The following is a 25,902-nucleotide window of genomic DNA, read 5'->3' as shown; positions in this document are numbered from 1 at the left end:
TAAAAGCCAACTCTATTTTTCACATGATCTGTCATCAAACTCCACCACATTCTGCCACGTCCTTAAATTAGCCGGGTAAAGAAACTACAAATGGGGAAGGTACATGGTGCTCCCAGCTTGGTCTCATCAAGCCTGGCTCTATACTGTTATGGGTGAGGGTTATCTTGTCCTTTTTTCCTACATCCACTTCTAGAGCCCTTGATGTTCTGTCAGTTCCTGCAAGGTACAGGTTCACCATCTGTGTTAATTACAAACTGTTTAATTGTTTCTTATCCCAATAATTTTACAAATATAGAACCACATGCCAGTCTGGGGGTGCTGTGCAGTGAGTCGCTACAAACTCGCTCAGGCACAGCTTAATGCCGCTGAGATCCATCTAGGAGCAGTCCCAGCGGTGGCCTCAGCCGTGTGAAGAAGAGGGCTTTGGAGGAGGGCTGCCAAGTGTGGCCAGGGCACCTGGCCTCAGGTCTGTGGAGGTGCTTCAACAGTACGATGCTCATTCTCTGTCCGTAGTGTCTCCATATACTTTCTCATCTTCTCCACCATCCAGGAGGGTAGGACAAAGGATTTCAATTCTTCTAGCTTCAGATCCAGGCATCCTCTGGAACAGACATTGAAGAGGGAAGTTGGGGGAAGTGAGGACATAGGCCCTGCCTCATTCTAGGGCCTACTTTGAGGCAGGGAGAGGAGAAGGGGCAGGAGACCCACTGGTTTTACCTGTAGTCATCACTGGCCGCAAGGTCCCGGATGTCTTCCTCGATGAGGAGGTAGGCCTGAGGCAGGAGCAAGGGAGAGGGATCATTGCGATTCATTTCACTCCAACTCAGTAACACTTCATTAAACATCTGCTTAACGTAAGGCCTGCTACTAGGTGGAAGAGGGGGGATGCGGTTTACAATTTAGTAGGGAAGAGTAAGTGGGGAGAGATGGGAATGGTTCCTTGAGACAATCTTTTACTACAGTAGATGCTTTATGGATGGGAGAGTAGGGACTGGTGACTTATTTATAGCCTCCTCTTTTAAAAAAGGACCCATTTCTCTCTTGAATGATGTGAAAAGTAAAAATAAAAAAAAGAAAATAAAGAAAAAAAAAAGGGATCCACCATTACTCCTACACCTTTTGGTTAAGATCAAGTGTACAAAAGGACCCAAGGTGGGTTATAACAAAATGGCAAGAAAACCAGCAAAATATACATGGAAATAGGAAATCAGGAAGAGGAAACCATGTGCTCCCTCTGAGGACAAAGATAACTTGGTTTTGAATTTGTGGCAAAATGGAAAACATGGTAAACTGCCCTGCTGTCTAGTAATTGGCCTGTATTGTACTGAGGCCTGTAGAAATGCTTTGTCACAATGCCTCGGTCTACAGTGGGTGAGGGCCCTTTTGTGAACTTAACATATAGAAAGAGTTGTTCATCACATTAGAAAGTCTTCTGTGGGAGACTTTTTAATGTTAGGGTCAGGAATAATTGTGTATCCCTCGAGTAATTTATCTACATCTTATGGGCACTATGAACCATAACAGATCAGGTGTCCATGAGCGGAGCCTAGAGCTGAATTTGCCAGCATCTGTAGAAGTGCACAGGTCTCCCAGGTCAGCAATATAAAAAACACTTTTTTTTTTTTTTTTTAAAGAACTAGTTTTACTGGTGGCTTAATTTTAGGTCCTGCCCCCACCCCCTACCATCTATTTCTTATTTATGTTATATTTTATGTACATGGAGCTTAAATCTTTTTTGAAGTAAAGCATAGGCATAGAGTGGTACAATAAAATCAAAGGTAGCTCTCACTGGCAGAAAGGAGATGGCATATCATTTTGTAAGACACTTAGATTCTAAAAGGAGCAGTACCTGTGGTGGGAGGGAGTGAGTCCTCAGGTGGGGGACATTGTGTGTGATGGACAAAGCCCTCAACACTAGTTTTTGAACACATGCAATGATGATTTTCCTAAGGTTGCTGTTTCATATGATCTGAGAACTCTTTAAGTAGAGGTAAATCTGGAGGGGGCTGCCAGGTGTGCAAACACATTTCATTGCTAACTCCTACTGCCAAGGGTTGCGGCCTCGAGTACTGGTTTGAGAAAAGATTCTATAGCTGTGTCTGGTGGAAGAGTGATCAATGAGTGAAGTCTATCAATGGGTGCAATAGTGGGGAAAAGTAGTATTGTGTGTCTTATACCTGCTATTCCCATGGACAACTAATAATATCCAAATATGTGATCTTGGAGGCATGAGGAGAAAGTGTGAGGGGGCAGAAGGGAGATCTAGGGGATAGGGAAGGGAACCTGAAGATTACAATTTGCTCTTCAGCATGAAGAAATGGGCCTATAAGTCTCTCTTCTCACACACTGGTCAGGCTTTGGGAGTCAGATTTGGAGGTAAGCTGTCACCTACAGCCAAAATCCTGGTTTCCAGGTGGGGTGGGTCGCTGGCAGTGGCACAAGTGAATACTGCTTACCATCTTGCCCCCTGTTGCCCGCATGTGATGCTGCTCAGCCAGCCAGTGCTTGTCCTGGGGGTCAGCTGCATACTGTAAGGGATGAAGTTATAAGAGAATTAGCCTCGGGTAAGGGGCTCTTCTCATTTGGTCCCAGAGCATACTCTTGGCCCTTGAGCAGCTCTTACCAAAAGTTCTTGTCTCCTAGCGTGGTGGACTTAGAGGGCTCACTAATCTCTTCAGAGAAAGCTGAGCCAAACCCAGAGGGCAGACCATGGGACCCAATTCCCAGAGACTTAGTATACTCCCAATCCTCACTCCCTTCTCAAAACAAAGCACCCTGGGCAACTGGTGGGACTGATAACTATTACTTTAGAGCTTTCTCTTTTAAAAAATGAACTGAGGTGGCTTGTAACGCCTGTAATTATTACAGTGACCATAATAAAACAAAAATCAGGACACCTCATGTACTGTCAGATGCATAATAGCATCATGGTTAAGAACTCAGTTTTGGAGTTACAAATGAGATTTGTTTGTTCATTTATTTATTGAGATGGAGTTTCACTCTTGTTGCCCAGGCTGGAGTGCAATGGAATGATCTCGGTTCACCACAACATCCGCCTCCCAAGTTCAAGCGATTCTCCTGCCTCAGCCTCCCAAGTAGCTGAGACAACAGGCATGCGCCACCACACCTGGCTAATTTTGTATTTTTAGTAGAGACGGGGTTTCTCCATGTTGTTCAGGCTGGTCTTGAACTCCCAACCTCAGGTGATCTGCCTGCCTTGGCCTCCCAAAGTGTTGGGATTACAGGTGTGAGCCACTGCGCCCAGTTGTTTATTTATTGAGACGGAGTCTCACTCTGTCATTCAGGCTAGAGTGCAGAGGTGTAATCTTGGCTCAATACAACCTCTGCCTCCTGGGTCCAAGCTATTCTTCTGCTTTAGCCTCCTGAGTAGCTGGGATTACAGGCATGTGCCACCACACCCAGCTGACTTTTATATTTTTAGTAGAGACAGGGTTTCACCATGTTGGCCAGGCTGGTTTTGAACTCCTGGTCTCAACTAATCCACCTGCCTCAGCCTTCCAAACTGTTGGGATTACAGGTATGAGCCACCGTGCTCAGCCCAAATAAGGCTTAAATTCTGGTTTCTAGGTTGGGCGCCTAGAAACCAGAATTTAAGTGCCTTAAAAAATAAAAAATTTGAGGAGTGAAGGGACGCTGAATTTTTTTTTTTTTTTTTTTTGAGACAGAGTATCGCTCTGTCACCCAGGTTGGAGTGCAGTGGCGTGATCTCGGCTCACTGCAACCTCTGCCTCGTGGGTTTAGGCAATTCTCCTGCCTCAGCCTCCCGAGTAGAGTAGCTAGGAACTACAGGACTATACCACCATGCCTGGCTAATTTTTGTACTTTTAGTGGAGATGTGGTTTCGCCATGTTGGCCAGGGTGGTCTTGAACTCTTGACCTCAGGTGACCCGCCCGCCTTGGGCTCCCAAAGTGCTGGGATTACAGGCATGAGTCACTGCACCTGGTCAAGAAACTGTGTTTTGCTATTACCTCCTGTGTATTGTCTGAATCTTTTTACAACAGGAGTGGGCTTATATATTATTTCTATAATCAAAACATTTAAAAAAGGAAAAGAATTTGAATAATGGCTTCTGAAGGACAGAAAAATGGGCAAAAGATGTAACAGGCAGCTTACAGAAGAAATACAAATAGATTCTAAATGACTGAAAAGATACTTATAATCACTAATAGAGAATTGTAAAGTTGGGCCAGGTGCAGTGGCTCATGTCTGTAATCCCAGCACTTTGGGAGGCTGAAGCTGTGGATCATTTGAGGTCAGGAGTTTGAGACCAGCCTGGCTAACACGGTGAAAACTCATTTCTACTAAAAATATAAAAATTAGCTGGGTGTGGTGGCGGGTGCCTGTAATCCCAGCTACTCGGGAGGCTGAGTCAGAAGAATTGCTTGAACCTGGGAGACGGAGGTTGCAGTGCACCGAGATTGTGCCGTAGCACTCCAGCCTGGGTGACAGAGGGAGACCCTGTCCCATTAAAAAAAAAAAAAATTGTAAAGTGAAACAACAAAAAATTTTCCCTCCAGTTATTGGACTGGAAAGATTAAAATGAGAGGTAATAACCACTGGTAATGAGAGTGTGGGTTCGGAGTTTATTACAAATGGTGGATTTTAGAATTGGGAAACTATGATAATAATGGTTAACATTTATTGAGCCCTTACTATGTGCCAGGCATTATGCTGAGTGCTTTACTACACTCTCTGTTAGTTAACCTTAAAAGGTTGGTCTAGGGCCGGGCATGGTGGCTCACGCCTGCAATGCAGCACTTTGGGAGGCCGAGGAGGGTGGATCATGAGGTCAGGAGTTTGAGACCAGCCTGGCCAACATGGTGAAACCCCATCTCTACTAAAAATACAAAAATTAGCCGGGCGTGGTGGTGGGCACCTGTAATCCCAGCTACTCGGGAGGCTGAGGCAGAGAACTGCTTGAACCTGGAAGGTGGAGGTTGCAGTGAGCTGAGATCACACCACTGCACTCCAGACTATGTGACACATCAAGACTCCGTCTCAGGAAAAAAAAAAAAAAAAAAAAAAAAAAAAAAAAAGGTTGGTCTATCACTATTCTCATTTTATACAGGACAAAAACAGACTCAGAAATGTGGATCAAGGCCGGGCGTGGTGGCTCAAGCCTGTAATCCCAGCACTTTGGGAGGCCGAGGCGGGTGGATCACGAGGTCAGGAGATCGAGACTATCCTGGCTAACACGGTGAAACCCCGTCTCTACTAAAAATACAAAAAACTAGCCGGGCGTGGTGGCGGGCGCCTGTAGTCTCAGCTACTTGGGAGGCTGAGGCGGGAGAATGGTGTGAACCCGGGAGGCGGAGCTTGCAGTGAGCCGAGATCACGCCACTGCACTCCAGCCTGGGAGACACAGCGAGACTCCGTCTCAAAAAAAAAAAAAAAAAAAAAAAGAAATGTGGATCAATTCCCAGACTTGAGCTAGTTAAAAAAAGAAAAAAGAAATATGGAGCCATTTGTTTAAGTTCACGCAGCTAGTAATGGAACCAGGCCCGAAGCCATACTTTTAACCACGCTGAAGTGGGAATTCGAAGTAGGTCCAAGGGTGTATTGATTTTGGGGATGATACAAACAAAGCTTCTTGGAGGAGGTGGATCTTAAAGAATAGTCAGGCAGATAAGGGTGGGAGAGGAGGCCACCCAGGTAATGGGAATAGCAAGAGTGATGACATTAAGAGAGGAAAACAAAGAAGGAGCCACTGGGAAAATGGTTTAAGTGTTGGAACTCGAGGATATCAGACTGGAGAAGAAGCGTGAGCAGGTATGCCTTTCAAAGAACTTGAAAACTTGCACAAAATGTGGCAGAGAAAGCCCGTGATTCTGGGACCCCACAGGGACTGTGCAGTTCTCGCAAGGGGTGCCAAGCCTTACATACAGGTGCAAAAAACCATGCGTGGAACACACATGCACTGCTCTTCTTCTAATCTACTTTGATGCTCCTGTGACCGATAAAATACAAAATCATTTAAGAGGGTGAGTGAGTTTATGATTGCCTCCATTATTCCCTCAAACAGTGGGGACCAAAACATAGCTGCTCTCAGGAGAGGAGTACCCTCTTTGAAAAGGCATAGGACCCTGCCTCACTCCAAACTCTATTTTTTTTTTTTGAGATGGAGTTTTGCTCTTGTCGTCCAGGTTAGAGTGCAATGCCGCGATCTTGGCTCACCGCAACTTCTGCCTCCTGGGTTCAAGCGATTCTCCTGCCTCAGCCTCCCGAATAGCTGGGATAATAGGCACGCACCACCATGCCCAGTTAATCTTTGTATTTTTAGTAGAGACGGGGTTTTTCCATGTTTGTCAGGCTGGTCTCGAATTCCTGACTTCACGTGATCCGCCTGCCTTGGCCTCCCAAAGTGCTGGGATTACAGGTGTGAGCCACTGTGCCTGGCCCCAGAGTTATTTTAAAATGCAAATGTGAGGGTAGCGCAATCTTGGCTCACTACAACCTCCGCCTCCTGGGTTCAAGTGATTCTCCTGCCTCAGCCTCCCAAGTAGCTGGAATTACAGGCATGAGCCACCATGCCCAGCTAATTTTGTATTTTTAGTAGAGACAGGGTTTCTTCATGTTGGTCAGGCTGGTCTCGAACTCCCGACTTCAGGTGATCCTGCTGCCTTGGCTTCCCAAAGTGCTGGGATTACAGGCGTGAGTTCACGTGCCTGGCCCAAACTCTAATTTACAGACAACCAAATATGTTAGTGGGTAAGAGCTCAGGCTTTGGTGAGGACAGACCTGGATTTGAATCCTGACTCACCACTTCTAGCTGAATAACTGTGGTCAAGTCACTCAGCCTTTCTCAACCTCTGATTGTTTCAAATTTGTGAAATAAAGATGGCAATACTTATTTTTTAAGAAAATATAAGTGTGGCTGGGCGCGGTGGCTCAAGCCTATAATCCCAGCACTTTGGGAGGCCGAGACGGGCGGATCACGAGGTCAGGAGATCGAGACCGTCCTGGCTAACATGGTGAAACCCCGTCTCTACTAAAAAATACAAAAAACTAGCCGGGCGAGGTGGTGGGTGTCTGTAGTCCCAGCTACTCGGGAGGCTAAGGCAGGAGAATGGCGTGAATCCGGGAGGTGGAACTTGCAGTGAGCTGAGATCTGGCCACTGCACTCCAGCCTGGGCAACAGATCGAGACTCCGTCTCAAAAAAAAAAAAGAAAATATAAGTGTGGTACTTAAAACTGTGTTTGGCACCCAATAAACTTGCAGGCAAAGTAGCTGTTATTACTGAGGCACAGAGGTGCTGAGTAAATCATGAAAGGTAAAAGTGAATGGCAGAGGTGCAACTAGAACCCAGATGTCCCGACTCCAAGATCAGTGTTTGTTCTAAGCTTCTCTGTGCTGAGTGGAGTTCCCAGTCTACTCCCAATGCAATGGCCTGCTTTCCTCTCAGCACTCACCTACCTTAAAGAGGTGTGGGTGCTTGATGTAGATTCTTCCTCTGGTGCCCCCCATCCCCAGCGCCCTGAAAAGTAAAAGCCAAGTGGTAAAGATTCCAGAAAGTGTAGTCCTACGAGTGAATTCCTGAGCTGTTTCCTCCATCAGTGCCAAAGCTCTTAAACTTACTTGTTGGCTCGAGATCCCAACACAAAGGTGGTAGATTCATTCAGGCGAGCTGGGTCCCACTGTGCAAAAAACAGAGAAGCTGGTGAGGGTGAAGTTTAATCTGGTGAGTAGGACAGAAATACTCCTCCCCCTGCCCTTTTCTAACCCTTACCCTTGTCTATTATTTAATCAACCGTTTACCTAAGACACTGAGTACTCACAATATGCTAGGCCCTGTCTGTGCTAGATACTGGGGATAAAGAGGTGAATAAGATACAGTCTCTGTTTTCTAGGATGCCACCGACATATGTACAGATAATTACATCATTATGCGATGAGGCAATGACACAGGTGAGTGCAGGGTCTGAGGGCTGCCGAGGGGAGGGTACAGCCAGGAAGGCTTCCTTAGAGAGGCATTTCCCAAGTTAATTCTGAAAGGGTGAGCACAAGTTGGGGTAAAGTGGGTGAGGAACAAGGGCATTCCAGACAGGGGGCAGCATGAGCAAAGACAGGTGAGAGGCAGCCTGGCATGCTGGAGAAACTGCTAGTAATTCTGTGCTGCTAACAGAGTACAAATTAGGGAGTGGCAACTGATGGGGCTGGAGAGAGAAACACAGAGGAGTAGGAGGTCCTGGGAGGTTATGTTCAGGGGACTGCATTTTATATCTTCTGTAGGCAATGGGGAATTGCTGAAGGCCTCTGAACAGGGAGTGAGAGATTTACTTTAAAGATAGGTTAGTCTTCTAGCAATGTGGATAATGGATTTGAAGGAGCAAGACTACAGGCAGGGAGAGCAGTTTAGAGGCCGCTGTGATAAAGCAGTTGGAAAGATGCTAAGGGCCTGAGCTAGGGCAGCAGTAAGGATGAAGAGAAGGAAATAGGAACTGCAATATATTTAAGAGGGAGAATTGTCCAGGACTTGACTGGATGTAGGGAGGTGAGGAAGAGGAGGAGGCAAAGATGATTAAGATAAACAATGTAAAGAAGGGCTGTGAGGAGATTCTGATTTCATGTTTGGATATGCTGAGTCTGAAATGACTATGGAACTTCCAGCAGAGTGGTCAACCAGATAGTAGGATATATAAGTTTTAAAGTAGAAAGAGAGGCATGGGATGGACAAAGAAGTATGGGAGTTTTAGAACATGGTGGTCCCTGAAACCATAAGAGTATATGATTTAGATTATCCAGAGAGTTACTTTAGATGGAGAAGTGGGCCAAGGAGAGAATTCTGGGGAACATCCATTTATATAAGTCACTGATGAGGAAGAACTCAGGAGAGAAAGGGAGGCAACAGAGGCTAATGGTTGAGAGCAGAGACTCTGGTGTCAGCGGGTCCTGGGTTTGAGACTTGGCTCGATCACTTACGAGTTATGTGACTTTGGGCAAGTCTTTTTTTTTTTTTTTTGAGACGGAGTCTCGCTCTGTCGCCCGGGCTGGAGTGCAGTGGCCGGATCTCGGCTCATTGCAAGCTCCGCCTCCTGGGTTCACGCCATTCTCCTGCCTCAGCCTCCGGAGTAGCTGGGACTACAGGCGCCCGCCACCTCGCCCGGCTAGTTTTTTGTATTTTTTAGCAGAGACGGGGTTTCCATGTTAACCAGGATGGTCTCGATCTCCTGACCTCGTGATCCTCCCGCCTCGGCCTCCCAAAGTGCTGGAATTACAGGCTTGAGCCACCGCGCCCGGCCAGACTTTGGGCAAGTCTTAAGTGCATTAAGTGTATAAGACAACTGAATAAAGTAATTTATGCCCACAGGGAAGTTGGCAGAAAAGGAAACCCCTTATTCATAGAATGGTTCACAGAATCGATCTCATGAGTTTGTTATAAAGATTAAATGAGACAGTCTACACAAAAGATTTAGGGCATTGCCTGTTACATACTAAGTATTGAGTCAGTATTAGTGACCACTAGCTCCTACAAGAAGGCTTCAGCAAAGAGTCAAGCCTTCTCTTTGTTTTGCCTCTAACTCCAATTCCCACACAGGATCCTCTCTGAGGCCAGTGTGGCTGGAGGTGGAGAGGGGGAAGATGGCTCTGGAATGGTGGACATGCATCCTTCGCCCCCTGCCCCTTTCCCCCATGGTGGATCCCAGAGATAGTGGGACTAGCTCCTGGGATAGTGGTCTCTGCCATGCTCATATAATCATACCTTAGGACCTTCCCGGCGAATTGGTTCACAGGATTTTGGTTTCCATCTGCTTGGAAGGAAAGAATAAAGGTGAATTCTCCAAGGTGAGACCTAGAACTGAATACTGGCTTGCTGGTGGTGGTAGGAGTTCCTCACACACTCTCACTTTAGCCTGGGTATCCTCCTTCGTGGTGACACATTAGAGGAGGAACAAACAGAAAAAAAGCACTGGACTAGAAGCCATTCTAGCACTAGCTCTGCTCTTACATAGTGGCATGAGCAACTCCAAGAACCTCTGAGTGGCAGTTTTCTCATCTGTCAAAAGAGACAAAAACAGCAACTGCCCTACCTATCTTGTGTTTGTGAGGAATAAAACTGCTTTGCGTAGGAGACACATCTAAGGTATGACAGTTAATACTATCCCATCTACTAAACCAGTTGTTTCAAACTAACCCCACGCCTCTGACCCAAACCAGTGTGGCTTTATTTGATTTAAATACTGGGCTTCCATGTAACGTTTTGTTTAAAAAAGATTCTGCTGCTTCAGAATTTTTTTAAAAAGTGGGGCTGGGGGGTGGGTTGAGGGGGGAAGGAAGGATGAATAGGCAGAGCACAGAGGATTTTTAGGGCAATGAAAGCACTCAGTGTGATATTAGAATGGTGGATGCCTGTCACTATGCATTTCTCTAAGTTCAGGTACAACACCAAGAGTGAACCCTCATGGAAACTATGCACTCTGAGGATCAAGACGAGTCAAAGCAGGCTCATCGAATGTAACAAATTTACCACTCTGGTGCCTGATGTTGATAATGGAGGAGGCTGTGCATGTGTAGGGGCAGGGAACATATGGGATAAGTCTGTACCTTCCTCTCAATTTTGCTGTGAACCTAAAACTGCTCTAAAAAAAATTAAGTCTAAAAAAAAATATATATATATATATATATGAAAATGACCAATTTGGAGGTAATGGTAACTATATGACATTAGGCAAGTAATTCTCTGAGTCTGTTCTGTATCTGAAAAATTAATGATACCTTCTTTAGAGGGTGGCTATAAAGATTAAAAGGTAAAGTATGTAACGTATTTAGACCAGTCATAAGCATTCAATATATACTAACAGTGACAAACCTCTGGTGTTCAATCAAGCTGGGCCAAATTGTTCAGGGGGTAAAACAATTTCCTCCTCACTACCCTTCTTCCTCACCCCTCAAACCAGGGTAACTCCCCTCCCTCCATGATGACTTAAGCTAATGGATCTGATTTTGACGGGCACAGAACCCTGGCCTCTTTTCCTTTAGGGCCCCTCTCTCCATCTGCTCCCCTATGCTATCACCACACTGTTGGTTCCTACTCACACCATGCCGGCGGCTGCCCGGTCGCTTGACAGGATGTGTCCAGGAGGCCGTCCTTTCCTCTGCCACAAAAAACAGCTGTCAGAGGTCTGACCCTGTGGTCATGCCCCATTGGCAGGTCTGGGGTCACTTGGTAGAGATGGTTTTCCAAAGAGATCAAATGACATTTGATGGGGACAGGGAGAAAAACTGCCTCTCATGCCTAGGAAGGCTCAAAAGGGCTTTGAGGAAGCCCAGTACCTCATGGAGTGAAGAGCCTTTTTTGAGAGATAGGGTCTTACTCTGTTACTCAGCCTGGAGTGCAGTGGCATGGTCATAACTTGCCACAGCCTTGAACTCCTGGGCTCCAGTGATCCTCCCACTGCAGCCTCTCATGTAGCTAGGACAATAGAAACGTGCCAGCATGCCAGGCTAATTTTTTTTTTTTTTTAATTGTAGAGACAGGGTCTCACTATGTTACCCAGACTGGTCTCAAAACTCCTGAGCTCAAGTGATCCTCCCGGCTTGGCCGCCCAAAGTGTTGGGATTACAGGTGTGAGCTCCCACAACTGGCCTGATGAGCCTTTTTTCAGCCAGAAAACAAAACAAGGAAATGGTTTACCTTTTTAGGAAGGGGGCTTCCTCGAAGGGCACATTCTTCTTCTGCCTGCCGGCCACGCTAAAAGAAAAGCGAAGGGAGTCAGTGGAAGGCCAATGCCTGGGAGCTGCAAGTCCTCTGGAGTTGCAGAAGACACAGCCCTGGACTATTGCTCTCCAGCCCCGCCCTGACCCAGGCCAAAGAAGCCCATCCAGCATGATGCTGTTTGGACCTGGTCCTACAAATGGAAGGTACATGAAACCTCCCGGGGCCCACATATTTCATTTACCTCCCAGCCTGAAGGACCTCCCCCTCCAATACCCCAAAACACAGTGACTCTGACCTTTATTCCTGGAAGCTCATGGGTCAATCTGGGTATTACTTTTTCTCCATCTGAAAATAGCAGTTTAGCCTGAAGGGAAAAAGACCAAGTGTTACCAGTCACTATTTTGGTGGGTAAGCATACCCCACCTACTTCCTCTTTTTTTTTAATTTTTGGAGACAGAGTCTCACTCTGTTGCCCAGGCTGGAGTGCAGCAGCACCATCTTGGCTCACTGCAACCTCCGTCTCTTAGGATGCCTTAGCCTCCAAAGTAGCTGGGACTACAGGGGTGTGCCACCATACCCAGCTAATTTTTGTATTTTTAGAAGAGATGGGATTTCACCATGTTGGACAGGCTGGTCTTGAACTCTTGACCTCAGGTGATCCACCTGCCTTGGCCTCCCAAAGTGCTGCAATTACAGGCATGAGCCACTGCGCCCGGCCACATATGTATATATTTATATGCATAGAAATAGATACCTATTTTTTAAAAAATATTGAATTATCATAGCTGAAAAAATTTAAAAATGTAAAAAAGCAAAGTAAGAAAAACCTGGAATCTTATTACATAAACTACTTTTTTTTTTTTTTTTTTGAGGCGGAGTCTCGCTCTGTCGCCCAGGCTGGAGTGCAGTGGCGCGATCTCGGCTCACTGCAAGCTCCGCCTCCCGGGTTCCTGCCATTCTCCTGCCTCAGCCTCCCGAGTAGCTGGGACTACAGGCGCTGCTACCACGCCCGGCTAATTTTTTGTATTTTTAGTAGAGATGGGGTTTCACTGTGTTAGCCAGGATGGTCTCGATCTCCTGACCTCATGATCCGCACGTCTCGGCCTCCCAAAGTGCTGGGATTACAGGCTTGAGCCACCGCGCCCGGCCTACATAAACTACTTTTAATATTTCAATGTAAATTCTTCCTTGCTTTTCCCATGTAAATACATACTATATATTTTTTCAAACTAAATACATTAGCATAACACATATTCCTCATTAAGCTGCTGTTTTTCTTTTTTCTTTTTTGAGATGGAGTCTTGCTCTGTCGCCCAGGCTGGAGTGCAGTGGTGCGATCTCGGCTCACTGCAATCTCTACCTCCCAGGTTCAACCAGTTCTCCTGCCTCAGCCTCCGGGGTAGCTGGGAGTAAATTACAGGCGTGCCACCACACCCAGTTAATTTTTTTCTTTTTTTGTAATTTTAGTAGAGATGGGGTTTTATCATGTTGGCCAGGCTGGTCTCAAACTTTTGACCTAGTGATCTGCCCGCCTCAGCCTCCCAAAGTGCTGGGATTATAGGCGTGAGCCAGTGTGCCTGGCCTGCTGTTTTTCTTTTAACAAATATTGAGTACCTAGGACCTAAGTGCTGTGGACACAGCAGTAACTAGGACAAGCTCTTGTGGAGCTTATAGTTTGTGGGTGATCTCGATAATGAGCACAGAAACAAACAAGGTAACTGTGGATCATGATAGATGCTGTGAGAAAAAAAGAAAAAAAGCCCAGGCAGATGTGACAGAGAACACCAGAAGGGGAGGGCTACTTTGAGAGAATGGCCAGCGAAGGCCTTGCTCAGAAGGTGGCCTCTGAGTTGAGATGTGAAGGAGGCTATAACAAAAGCCGGGGAGAAGTGTTTCAGCAGCAGGGAGGAGTGCAGAAGCTTGAAGGTGGAAACAACTGGCTCATTTGAGGAAGAAAAGGATGGAACGGGCAGAGGGGAGATGGTGCATGAGCAAGAACCTTGTAGCAGGTGGAGAATTGGGTTCACCCGACCTCTGCCAGTGGCATTTGAGTGTTGAGGGCTCCCCCTTCTGGAAACACTCTTTTCTACAGGCTCCTGTGGTCACACTTTCCTGTGTTCCTCCTACTTCTCTGGCCACTCTTTATCTTAGCTTTCTTTGTTGGTTTTTCCTCCTCAATCTGGTTCTTTTCCCTCTATCCTCTCTCATTACATATTCTATCTGCTCTCACCTATTCTCACAGCTTCAATTAGTATCTATAAACCACGACTCCATAATTCAGCTGTAGACAAAAGGTTATCCTTTGAGCTCTAGACTTGTATATCAAATAGTCTGCCCCATGTCTATGCTTGGATGGCTCAAAGCTGCTAATCCATAACTGGATTCATGTTCTTCTCCAAACTTTGTCCCTTTTCAGTGAAGGGTGAACAAGTCTCATACATTTGTGTGGTAATCTAATTCACACCTGTCTGCTTAAGTAGGCTGTTAAGTTCTATTAGAGCAGGAAGCTTATTTGTTCATTTATCGTTTGTTTGTTCCTTCATTAATTCAATAATTCAGCAAACTCTGTACACATACCAACAGTCATATTCCAGGGCTGGGAATACAGTGGTGAACAAGATTAGGCCTCAACTCTTTTTTTTTTTTTGAGACGGAGTCTCGCTCTGTTGCCCAGGCTGGAGTGCAGTGGCGCGATCTCGACTCACAGCAACCTCCGCCTCCCGGGTTCACACCATTCTCCTGCCTCAGCCTCCTGAGTAGCTGGGACTACAGGCACCCACCACAATGCCTGGCTAATTTTTTGTATTTTTGGTAGAGACGGGGTTTCACCATGTTAGCCAGGATGGTCTCGATCTCCTGACCTTGTGATCTGCCCTCCTCGGCCTCCCAAAGTGCTGGGATTACAGGCGTGAGCCCCTGCGCCTGGCCAGCCTCAACTCTTGTAAAGCTCAAGATTTTAGCAGAGGTAGGAGTGCGAGAGGAAGACCTCTCTGATATTTAAACTAAGATCTGAAGGAAAGAAGGAGCCAGCTTTATAGAGTTAAGGGTAGAGTACTCCAGGTACTAATAACAGCAAATGAAATGGCCCAAGCTTGTGCTGGAGGAGCAGAAAGGAGTTCAGAACGGCCAGAGTATAGTCAATAAAAGAGCGGTGAGATGAAATGAAGTTAAAGAGGCCGGGCGCGGTGGCTCAAGCCTGTAATCCCAGCACTTTGGGAGGCCGAGATGGGCGGATCACGAGGTCAGGAGATCGAGACCATCCTGGCTAACCCGGTGAAACCCCGTCTCTACCAAAAAAACACAAAAAACTAGCCGGGCGAGGTGGTGGGCGCCTGTAGTCCCAGCTACTCGGGAGGCTGAGGCAGGAGAATGGCCTAAACTCGGGAGGCGGAGCTTGCAGTGAGCTGAGATCCGGCCACTGCACTCCAACCTGGGCAACAGAGCGAGACTCCGTCTCAAAAAAAAAAAAAAAAAAAGAAATGAAGTTAAAGAAGCAGGCAGAAGCTGGTCCAGGGTGAGCTCTGTGGGTCATGGTAAGGCATTAAGACTTTATTCTCCCTGCAACAGGAAAGTCACTGAAGGGTTTTTAAAATGGGGAGTGACATGATCTAATTCATCTTTACAGAGATAAGTCTGGCTGCTGTGAGAAGAGCGGATTGGAACTGGGTAACAGTGAATGTAGCTCTGGACTGAGATATAACTGTGTGAATTATGAACAGCTGAATTGGCTTCCAAGCCACAGGACTAGATGAAAACAGCTATGAAAACAGTGAGTCATGAAAGAGAAGGGGTCTGAGGACTGAACTTGGGAAGGCACCAACAGTTAGAGGCGGGGGGTGAGGGAGAAGAGTGGGCAATGAAGTTGGAGCAAAGTCAAGGCACTCGAGCCAACAGAGGAGTGTTCCAAGAAACACGAAATGATCCACTGTGACAAATGTCACTGAGAAGCTGAGTAAGTTGAGGACAGTTAGGGACCAGAGGGTTTGACAACACAGAGGTTACTAGTGACCCTGACAAGAGGGGTTCCAGTGAAGTAGTGGGGACTGAGGGACTGAAGCAAAAATAAAACAAAACAAAAAAGTGAACAGAATGAATGGGATGTGAGAAAGTGAGCCAGCAACTGTTGGTGACCTTTCCTGATGTCTCCCTATAAAAGGGTGATGGCAACAATTCCTACTAATAACAGCAGCTGACACATGTAAACAGGTTCTCTATCTTGGGAACAGTCACTTATAGACCTGATGTCATGCCTCCTGACCACACCAGAGAGGCAGGGAGGCAGCAGGGTGCTCATCCCCATGATACCAAATGGGGCCATGATAACTTGATCCACCAAGTACCTGCAGAGGTGAGACCGATCTTAGCTATTCAAATTATTGTGTGCCTTAAGCCATGTCTTTTTTTTTTTTTTTTTTGGTTTGCCTTTAAAAATTTTTTTCTAGCTCTATTGATGTATAATTGATAAACAGAAATGGTATATATTCAAGGTGTACAATGTGGTGAACTGACATATATATACATAGTGAAATGATTACCACAATGAAATCAATCAACACATCCACCGCTACCATTTTGCGTGTGTGGACACTTAAGATCTATGGTCTTAGCAAATTTGAAGTAAACAATAGAGATAAACTATAGTCATCATGCTCTACGTCAGATTGCCCAGAACTTGTTCGTCTTATAACTAAAAGTTTGTACCCTTTGATTAACATCCCCCCACTTCTCCCCTCCAGCTACTGCTACTCTACTTTCTGCTTCTATGAGTTTGCTAAGCCACAATTTCTTCACCTATAAAATAGTAATTAAAAGAGATCTTCTGGCCAGGCGCGGTGGCTCACGCCTGTAATCCCAGCACTTTGGGAGGCCGAGGCGGACGGATCACAAGGTCAGGAGATCGAGACCACGGTGAAACCCCGTCTCTACTAAAAATACAAAAAATTAGCCGGGCGCAGTGGCGGGCGCCTGTAGTCCCAGCTACTCAGGAGGCTGAGGCAGGAGAATGGCGTAAACCCAGGAGGCGGAGCTTGCAGTGAGCCGAGATCGCGCCACTGCACTCCAGCCTGGGCGACAGAGCGAGACTCCGTCTCAAAAAAAAAAAACAAAAAACAAAAAACAAGGCCGGGCGCGGTGGCTCAAGCCTGTAATCCCAGCACTTTGGGAGGCCGAGACGGGCGGATCACGAGGTCAGGAGATCGAGACCATCCTGGCTAACACAATGAAACCCCGTCTCCACTAAAAATACAAAAAAATTAGCCGGGCGTGGTGGCGGCGCCTGTAGTCCCAGCTACTCGGGAGGCTGAGGCAGGAGAATGGCGGGAACCCGGGAGGCGGAGCTTGCAGTGAGCCGAGATCGCGCCACTGCACTCCAGCCTGGGCGACAGAGCGAGACTCCGCCTCAAAAAAAAAAAAAAAACAAAAAACACACAAAAAAAGATATCTTCTGTACACAGTTTCTTCTGAGACATAAAAGAAAGAATGCATTTATCCTGGTACCTGACATATAGCAGCTACTTCCCTTCCCTGTAAGCAATGGCCTCAACCTATCCAGATATATGGCTTGTTGGGCATTCCCCAAAATACCACTAATGGTAAGATCACGTTTCTTTTTTTTTGAGACAGAGTCTTGCTCTGTCACCCAGGCTGGAGTGTAGTGGTGCCATCTCGGCTCACTGCAACCTCTGTCTCCCGGGTTCAAGCAATTCTTGTGCCTATGGCTCCCAAGCAGCCAGGATTATAGGCGTGTGCCACCATGCCCAGCTAATTTTCGTATTGTTTGTAGAGATGGGGTTTCGCCATGTTGCCTAAGCTGGTCTCAAACTCCTGGCCTTGAGTGATCTGCCCACCGTGGCCTCCCAAAGTGCTGGGATTACATGTGTGAGCCACCACGCCCGGCTTAGGATCACATTTCTTATCAGAGGCTCGAGAGCTAAACCTTGTGCCTGCATCTCTTGTCCCCCTTGGTCTCACCTGCTCCAGGCAGCTCCGACAGGCTTCCTGGATCAGCTGCTCTGTGTCCACCTCTTCCCCAACATTGTCTCGCACGTTCAATGCTGCCTTCTGGAAGAACTAGGGGAGCACAACAGAGGACAAGGTCAGAGTCCTGTTAATGGGCATCAACCTGAAGGAAACTGAATACAAGACAAGCAAGACAAGCTTTTATCCTAGCCTCATACAGAAAGGAAAAGTGATTATAAGCAAGGTTGGGATCGGCCAGATTTATAGATTCACATTTCAGGCTCGACCTCCTCCCTTTATTCCCCCTCTGAAGGATATAATCCTGGAGGTGCCCAAAAGATTGATGTGTAAACAGTACAAAAAATCAAAGAATAACCCAAATGTCTAAGTGTAGCTTAAATAAATTATGGCATATCCACACCATGAAATGCTAGGCAAATATTAAAAAATCACAATAAAGGTGATGTAAGAGAATATAGTTTTGACAGGTAAAGGTATTCATGATATACCTCAAAGTGAAGGAAGGAGGTTGTAAAACAGTTTGGTATAGTGTGAGCTTATTTATGTAACACAGCACAAGCAAACACAGAGACAAAAGAATTCCAGGGATATACGCTGAAGTAACAGGTGATATTGTGGGTGACTGTTTTCTTCTCTTGGCTTATCTATATCCTTTTGATTTTTATAATGTACATACGTTACTTCTTTAGAAGGAAAAAAGAATGCCTGTGTCTGAAGTGAATAGGCCAGGGTAGGCCAGAAAATATATTAAGATAGCAGAAAGTCCTAACTGAATTCTGACTGTCCAGTCTGAAAGAAACATCTGTGGAATGGAGAGGAGTGAGACTTGACAAGGGCCCCAGGATGCCAGCAACCCCAATCGACTGTGAAAAGGGAAGGGAGAAGGTTTCTCTGCTGGGTACAGGGAGAGTTTGAGCCTGAATACATGAGAAGATAGGCGATGAGGTCCCAAAGACACGTGGGAGGCACTTGTGAATGTCCTCATAAAAACAGTCATCTCTAGAAAATGCCTAGTCAAGTAATGCCTAGAAAAACTGTCAGTTATCTCGGGGGTATAGGAAAATTCTGGAACCTAAACCCAGTACTTCTATTGTGAGAGACAATTATGGGAATGTGCTGCCATTTCATATTTAGCAAGGTTAAATGCCTCTGTCGTTAACATCAAACCAACAAGACTGTGAATGGACTCGATTAGAAACCTCAAGAATTTTAAGAGGAAGTCTTCAGGCCAGATTAAATGATCAGATGAGTTTAATTTAAAACAAAAACCTAAAAACTGGAGATGAATACTGGTATTCAATATCAACCAACTGAAAGCCAGTTAAAATAGTTTAGGTACTTTACAACCAGCCTGTGAGGTGGGCAGTGTAATGGACATATGGTGAGTGTAAGCTATCTCTGGATCTGAGAATGAAATCAGATCATGAATGAGGCATTCTCAAGCACTGTTGTATAACCTTTCTAGAGAGCAATTTTCTTGATGGAAAAATAGGTTTTCGCTTTTACCCACCAATTCCATCTCTGGGAATTTATCTCAGAGAAATACTCTCACATGTAAATAAAGATGTACATTCACAGTGTTCATTATAGTATTGTCTGTAATAGAGAAAAACGAAAACAATCTGAATATTCTAGGGGCTAGCTTATGGAATTTGGTCCATCAAATAGATTACTCTGTTGCCATTACAAAGGAATCGGGGGGAACTATTATGTACTGACTTAGAGACATGACCAAAATATGTCAAGTAGGCCAGGTGCAGTGGCTCATGCCTGTAATCCCAACACTTTGAGAGGCCAAGGCGCGAGGATCACTTTAGGTCAGGAGTTTGAGACCAGCCTGGCCAACATGGTGAAACCTCGTCTCTACTAACAATACAAAAAAATTAGCTGGGTGTGGTGGTGCACACTTATAATCCCAGCTACTTGAGAGGCTGAAGCAGGATGATCACTTGAAGCTTGGAGGTGGGGGTTGCAGTGGGCCAAGATTGTGCCACTGTACTCCAGCCTGGGTGACAGAGGTAGAATCCATCTCAAAACAAAATAAAACAAAAGTATGCCAAGTAAAATAAATCAAGTTGCAGAACAGTTGTGTGTAAAATGATTTCTTTTTTTTAATGCATATGCACACACACATACCACAAATAAACCTGGGAGACTATATAGTCAACGTTAACAATTTGGTATCTCTGGGAGGTGAGTTTTAGTGACTTCTGGCTATATTGTTAAACATATCTGTACTGGCCAGGCACAGTGGCTCATGCCTGTAATCCCAGCACCTTGGGAAGCTGAGGCAGGAGGATCACCTGAGGTCGGGAGTTTGAGACCAGCCTGACCAACATGGAGAAACCCCATCTCTACTGAAAGTACAAAAGTAGCTGGGTGTGGTGTTGCATGCCTGTAATCCCAGCTACTTGGGAGGCTGAGGCAGGAGAAGCACTTTAACCTGGGAGGCGGAGGTTGCAGTAAGCCGAGATTGCGCCACTGCACTCTAGCCTGGGCAACAAGAGCAAAACTCTGCCACAAAAAAAAAAAAAAAAAAAAAAAAGGTGGGGTATGGTGGCTCGCACCTGTAATCCCAGCACTTTGGGAGGCCAAGGTAGATGGATCACTGGAGGCCAGGAGTTCAAGACCAGCCTGGCCAACATAGCGAAACCCTGTCTCTACTAAAAACACAAAAATCAGCCAGGCATGGTGGTACACACTTGCAATCCTAGCTACTCAGATGGTTGAGGTGCAGGAATTGCTTGAACTTCAGAGGTGGAGGTTGCAGTGAGCCAAGATCTTACCACTGCACTCCACCCTGGGTGACAGAGCAAGACTCTGTCTCAAAAAAAAAAAAAAAAAAAAAAAAACATCTGTCCTATTACTCGCCTGGCTTATTTTCCTCTAGTCACACTGGCCTATTCATTGCTTTGATGTGCCAAGCACACTCCTGTCTCAGAGCCTCTACCATTTCCTCTGCAACTGGACTGCTTCTTCCCCAAGTATCTTCATGGTTTGCTTTTTCCTCACTTATTCAGGTCTCCACTCAAATGTCCTCTATCAAAGGCTTTCCTAGCCACAATCTATAAAACAGCAACCCTACTCTCTACTGGTTGCTCTCTTTCCCCTGTCTTCTCTCTTTCTCTAACACAGCACATATTTGTTTACAGAGAGCATATGTTCTGTTTACTGCTACATCCCCAGTGACTAGAATAGTGCCTGGTAGTATAGTAGTCATTCAATAAATACTTTTTATTTTGAGAGGGAGTTTTGCTCTTGTTGCCCAGGCTGGAGTACAATGGTGCAATCTCAGCTCACTGCAACCTCTGCCTCCCAGGTTCAAGATTCTCATGCCTCAGCATCCCGAGTAGCTGGGATTACAGGTATGTGTCACCACGCCTGACTAATTTTTTGTATTTAGTAGAGATGGGGTTTCAGCATGTTGTGTCAGGCTGGTCTCGAACTCCTGACCTCAGGTGATCCACCTGCCTCGGCCTCCCAAAGCGTTGGGATTACAGGTGTGAGCCACAGCGCCCGGTAAATAAATACTTCTTACATAAATGAATAAATGTAAGAGGAGGAGATTTAGGAAGAAAAACAAAGAGTTCAGTTCTGAACATACTGAGTTTAAAGCATCCTCTTTTGGTACATTTAAGTAAAGTCATGTGGAAATTTATTTATAGGCCAGGGAAAAAACCCGTAAATAATAATAATAATGGCAACTTTATTTATCTACATATATTTTTCGAGAAAGGCCCTCACTGTCACTCAGGTTGGAGTGTAGTGGTATGATCATAGCTCACTACAAACCCAAACTCCTGGGCTCAAGTGATCCTCTCGCCTGAGCCTTCTGAGTAGCTGGGACTACAGGCACGCACTACCATGCCTGGCTAATAAATTTTTTTTTTTTTTTTTGTAGTAGAGATGAGGTCCCACTATGTTGCCCAGGCTGGTCTCAAACTCCTGGCCTCAAGTGATTCTGCCTCGGCCTCCCAAAGTGCTGGGGTTGCAGGTGTGAGCCATTGTGCATGGCCCCAATAATGGTGATATTATTAAACAACTAATAGAAGTACTTACTGGACACTTGTTATGTCCTAAGTGCAGTGCTCAGCACAGTACATTTAAGTCATTTCATCCTTACAAGAAGTCAGCAAAAAAAACAAAAACAAAAACGTGACAGTGAGTGACAAGGGCAGATTAAAAAAAAAAAAAAGATATCTGAATTACCCTCAAGGAAGGGATAAAATTCTTGGGGGATTAAAAATTTGAAAGCTGGCCGGGCGCGCTGGCTCACACCTATAATCTCAGCACTTTGGGAGGCCAAGGTGGGCGGGCAGATCACTTGAGGTCAGGAGTTTGAGACCAGCCTGGTCAACAGTGAAACCCCGTCTCTACTAAAAATACAAAAATTCGCTGTGTGTGGTGGTGGGCGCTTGTAATCCTGGCTACTAGGGAGGCTGAGGCATGAGAATCGCTGGAACCTGGGAAGTGGAGGTTGCACTGAATCGATATCATGCCACTGCACTCCAGCCTGGGTGACAGAGTGAGACTCTGTCTCAAAAACACAAAACAAAACAAACAAAAAAACAAAAAAAAAAAAGGAAAACTTTAGATATCTGTGTGTAGGAAAGAGACGGACTGGTGATGCAAGGAAGGACTGGGCTCCTCGTGAGTCTTTCCCGTTATTTTTTATCCTGTGTCCCTCTCACCTTCATGTACTTGTTGAAGACAGTCTGGATCTCCTCATTGATGCTAGGCTGCAGGACAGCTCGGAGGAGATCCATAGAGATGGCAGGATCTGTGAAACTGCATTCAGGAGGGAGACAGGGTGAGGGGGCATGTCCGAAACATATTCTTTCTCACCTTGCCCAGTCAATTATGGACATAGAATTCTTTAACAATACTAGACAACTTTTACTGAAAACTAGCTACATGCTCAGATTTTGTTCAAATCACAAAGGCATGACTTTATTTCATTCTCATAACTCTATGAAGTGGGTATTATTTTCAAAGTTTTTTTTTTTTGGACGGAGTCTCACTCTGTTGCCCAGGCTGGAATGCAGTGGTGTGGTTTTGGCTCACTGCAACCTCCGCCTCCTGCGTTCAAGCAATTTTCCTGCCTCAGCTTCCCGAGTAGCTGGGATTACAGGTGTGCACCACCACACCCAGCTAATTTTTGTATTTTTAGTAGAGACCGGGTTTCTCCATTTTGGTCAGGCTGGTCTCAAACTCCCAACCTCAGGTGATCTGCCCGCCTCAGATCCCCAAAGTGCTGGGATTACAGGCGTGAGCCACTGCACCCGGCCATCTTTTTGTATTTTTAGTAGAGACAGGGTTTCTCCATGTTGGTCAGGCTGTTCTCAAAGTCCTGACCTCAGGTGATCCGCCCACCTCAGACTCCCAAAGTGCTGGGATTACAGGCGTGAGCCACTGCGCCCGGCCCAAAGTGTTTTTATGAAATATAATACTTATTATACAGAAAAGTCTATACACTTTAATGAGTAATTACAGTGAACATCCATTTCACCACTACCAGCATCCCAAAGGCCCACCTTGTGCTCTCTCCCTTCCCTGAGATGGATACTATTAATCCGTCTTTATAGTTGAGAAAACAGGGGCTCATCAGAGGCTGCATGAGAACACAGTTGTCTGACTCCAGAGCCCGTGCTCTTAAACTCCATGCTAACTGACCTCTTAAGAGCCCTCAATCACAGAGCCAGTGAATGTGAGGGGTCTTAGGTATTTTTTATTCCCCAACCCATCTCCTGTGCCCTTCCCCATTTCGTGAGTTCAGAGAAGGAAGTGACTTGACTAGCTCAAGATCACACAGAGTTACAGGATCGGAGTCTCCTCTTTCTCAGTCCTGTGCTCTTTCTACAGGCTGTAGATCTCCATAGTCTTGTGCACTGGGGATCCCAAAGCTGCCATGCAAGCCAGTGGCTGGGATACAAGTCCCATGCAGGGCCAGCCTTACCTTGTTGTCATCTGTGAGCGGCGGCCCCTCCGCTGCACCTGCCGGTGCTTTATCATTATGTTCCAAGGGTTCTGTGGGGACCAACGGAACAAATGTCACTGCGGCCTGTGACACTGGCGTGGGGTGGAGGTGGAGGGTGGGTATGAAGTTAAACCTAAACATTCCTGCTTCTCAGATCCGTCACCATCTCTCCCGCCTTGGGGTATCGGGGGAGGACAACAGTTGGAAGGCCCCCTCCACAAAAGAGGAACTGAGGAAGTTTCCTGCCTTAAAAGGCCCGACCCTGCCTTCTGGCACGGCAGGAGGAAGGGAAGCAGTGTTTACCGAGGGTCAACTCTGTGTCAGGTGATGTCCTGGGCGCTGTACCCGCCTTTATCTTCCCATCCCACAACAACTTTTATGAGACAGGTACTAATCATCTCCATTTTATAGATGATGATCTGGGGACTCAGGGGGTCGACAGAGCTGGCCCACGTCACCTAGCTAGGAGGGCGGCACCAGAATTTGAATCCAGGTCGTCGGGCTGCGAAAACGCCAACCCCCTCTGCAGCTGCAGCCGCCGCGTTCTCGCCCGCGGGCCAGGGTCCCGGGAGCCCCGAGGCCCTGCCCGGCCCGAGCCCAGACCTCACCGGGGGCGCCCTCACCGTGAGAACCAGCTGCCCCGCTGCGCCTGCATCCCCCAGCTCCAAGCCGCCCCGCTCGGCCCCGCTGGGTCCCCGCGGCTGCTCGGCGTCGCCAGTGGCTCCCATGGCGCCCCAGGGCCACCACAACTTCGCCGGACTCTGCCACCGGCCGGAAAGTGGCGCCGTGACGTCACTGAGGCGCGCTGCTCGTCCGCCCGGAAGCGCGACGCAGGAGCTGCGGGGTTACCATGGGAACCGAACCGCCGCGCCTCGCCCGGGACAGTTACACCTAGAGGCCTTGTGGTTGGAGGTCGTTGGGGCTTCCTCTCGGGAGGGCTGCCCCTCGATTGTGGAGTGTGGGTGTTCAGTGGCGGTTCAGTCAAGGGACGTTTCCCGCTGGGCCAAGGCCTGTGGATGACTGCGGGGTAGGAGGAGGGGAGCTGGTTTCTGTAGGCTGGGGTTGGGGAGCAGAGGGAAGTGTTTGGTGCAGCGACGCCTGCAGTTCAGTGTTTGAAGACTAGATTTTAATATGCTCTGCCAGGGGCGGTGGCTCATGCCTGTAATCCCAGCACTTTGGGAGGCCGAGGCGGGAGGATCACTTGCAATCAGGAGTTCGAGACCAGCCTGGCCAACATGGAGAAATCCCGTCTCTACTAAAAATACAAAAATTAGCCGGGCCTGATGTTGGGCGCCTGTAATCCCAGCTACTCAGGAGGCTGAGGCAGGAGAATCTCTTGAACCCAGGAGGCGGAGGTTGCAGTGGGCCGAGATCACGCCACTGCACTCCAGCCTGGGCGACAGAGGGAGACTGTTTCAAAAAAACAAAAAACAAAAAGCAAAAAAAACAGGCGTATTAGGCACATGTTAGGTCGTCATCAAATGTTAATTATGCCGAGATTGTGCAGTGAGCCGAGATCGCGCCACTGCACTCCAGCCTGGAGGACAGAGGGAGACTCTGTCCCCCCCCCCAAAAAAAAAAAAAAAAGCATATTAGGCACATGTTAGGCCATCAACAAATGTTAATTATCTCCATGAGCCAACATCAATCTTATAACAATAAGGGCAACTTCCTGGCTCCAAACTTTTTCATCCTATTAGGGAGGTTTTAACCTTGTACCTGCCCATAGGACTAAGCAGTGCCAGTGGACACCATTGGGTATCACAGCTGACCAAAGGCATAAACAGGACAGATAAAGAAAAAAAGAAATAGAGGAAAAAGAAATAAAGGTGGTATATGTAGGCAGACTATCTGAGTCATACATAGCAACTGTTCTCTTGAGTTCTGCCAGCTAGCCTTCATACAGTCCAAGAATGGCCTGTGTGGGCTAGAGGGACAAAGATGTAGGTGTTTGGTGCTTTTTCATTAGTTCTTAACAAACTCAACTACTGCCTTTCTGTAGGTTTTTGATAGTTTCTCCCCCCGCCTTTTTTTTTGAGACAGAGTCTCACTCTGTTACCCAAACTGGAGTGCAGTGGCATGATCTCCACTCACTGTAACCTCTGCTTCCTGGGTTTAAGCTATTCTCCTGCCTCAGCCTCCCAAGTAGCTGGGATTACAGGCATGTGCCACCACGCCTAGCTGATTTTTGTATTTTTAGTAGATACAGGGTTTTGCCATGTTGGCCAGGCTGGTCTCGATCTCCTGACCTCAGGTGATCTGCCCAC

General features: G+C 46.7%; 1 protein-coding gene across 2 annotated transcripts; it reads right to left on the bottom strand.

Moving 5' to 3' along the window:
• Positions 1-230: 230 nt before the first annotated feature.
• On the bottom strand, positions 231-24,432 carry DNTTIP1 (deoxynucleotidyltransferase terminal interacting protein 1). Of its 2 annotated transcripts, NM_001194363.2 has the most exon segments (13): positions 231-601; positions 718-773; positions 2,457-2,528; positions 7,437-7,497; positions 7,599-7,657; positions 9,724-9,769; positions 11,058-11,116; positions 11,656-11,712; positions 11,975-12,043; positions 17,650-17,748; positions 22,350-22,446; positions 23,615-23,685; positions 24,259-24,432. In NM_001194363.2, coding segments are annotated over 13 exon segments (990 nt in total). In that variant the 5' UTR covers positions 24,364-24,432; the 3' UTR covers positions 231-462.
• Positions 24,433-25,902: the final 1,470 nt, after the last annotated feature.

The sequence above is a fragment of the Macaca mulatta genome, chromosome 10, assembly GCF_049350105.2.
Source record: "Macaca mulatta isolate MMU2019108-1 chromosome 10, T2T-MMU8v2.0, whole genome shotgun sequence".
In the NCBI taxonomy this organism is placed as follows: Eukaryota; Metazoa; Chordata; class Mammalia; order Primates; family Cercopithecidae; genus Macaca; species Macaca mulatta.
The sequence above is the reverse complement of the archived record's forward strand: the minus strand, read 5'-3'. Positions and strand labels throughout refer to the sequence as shown.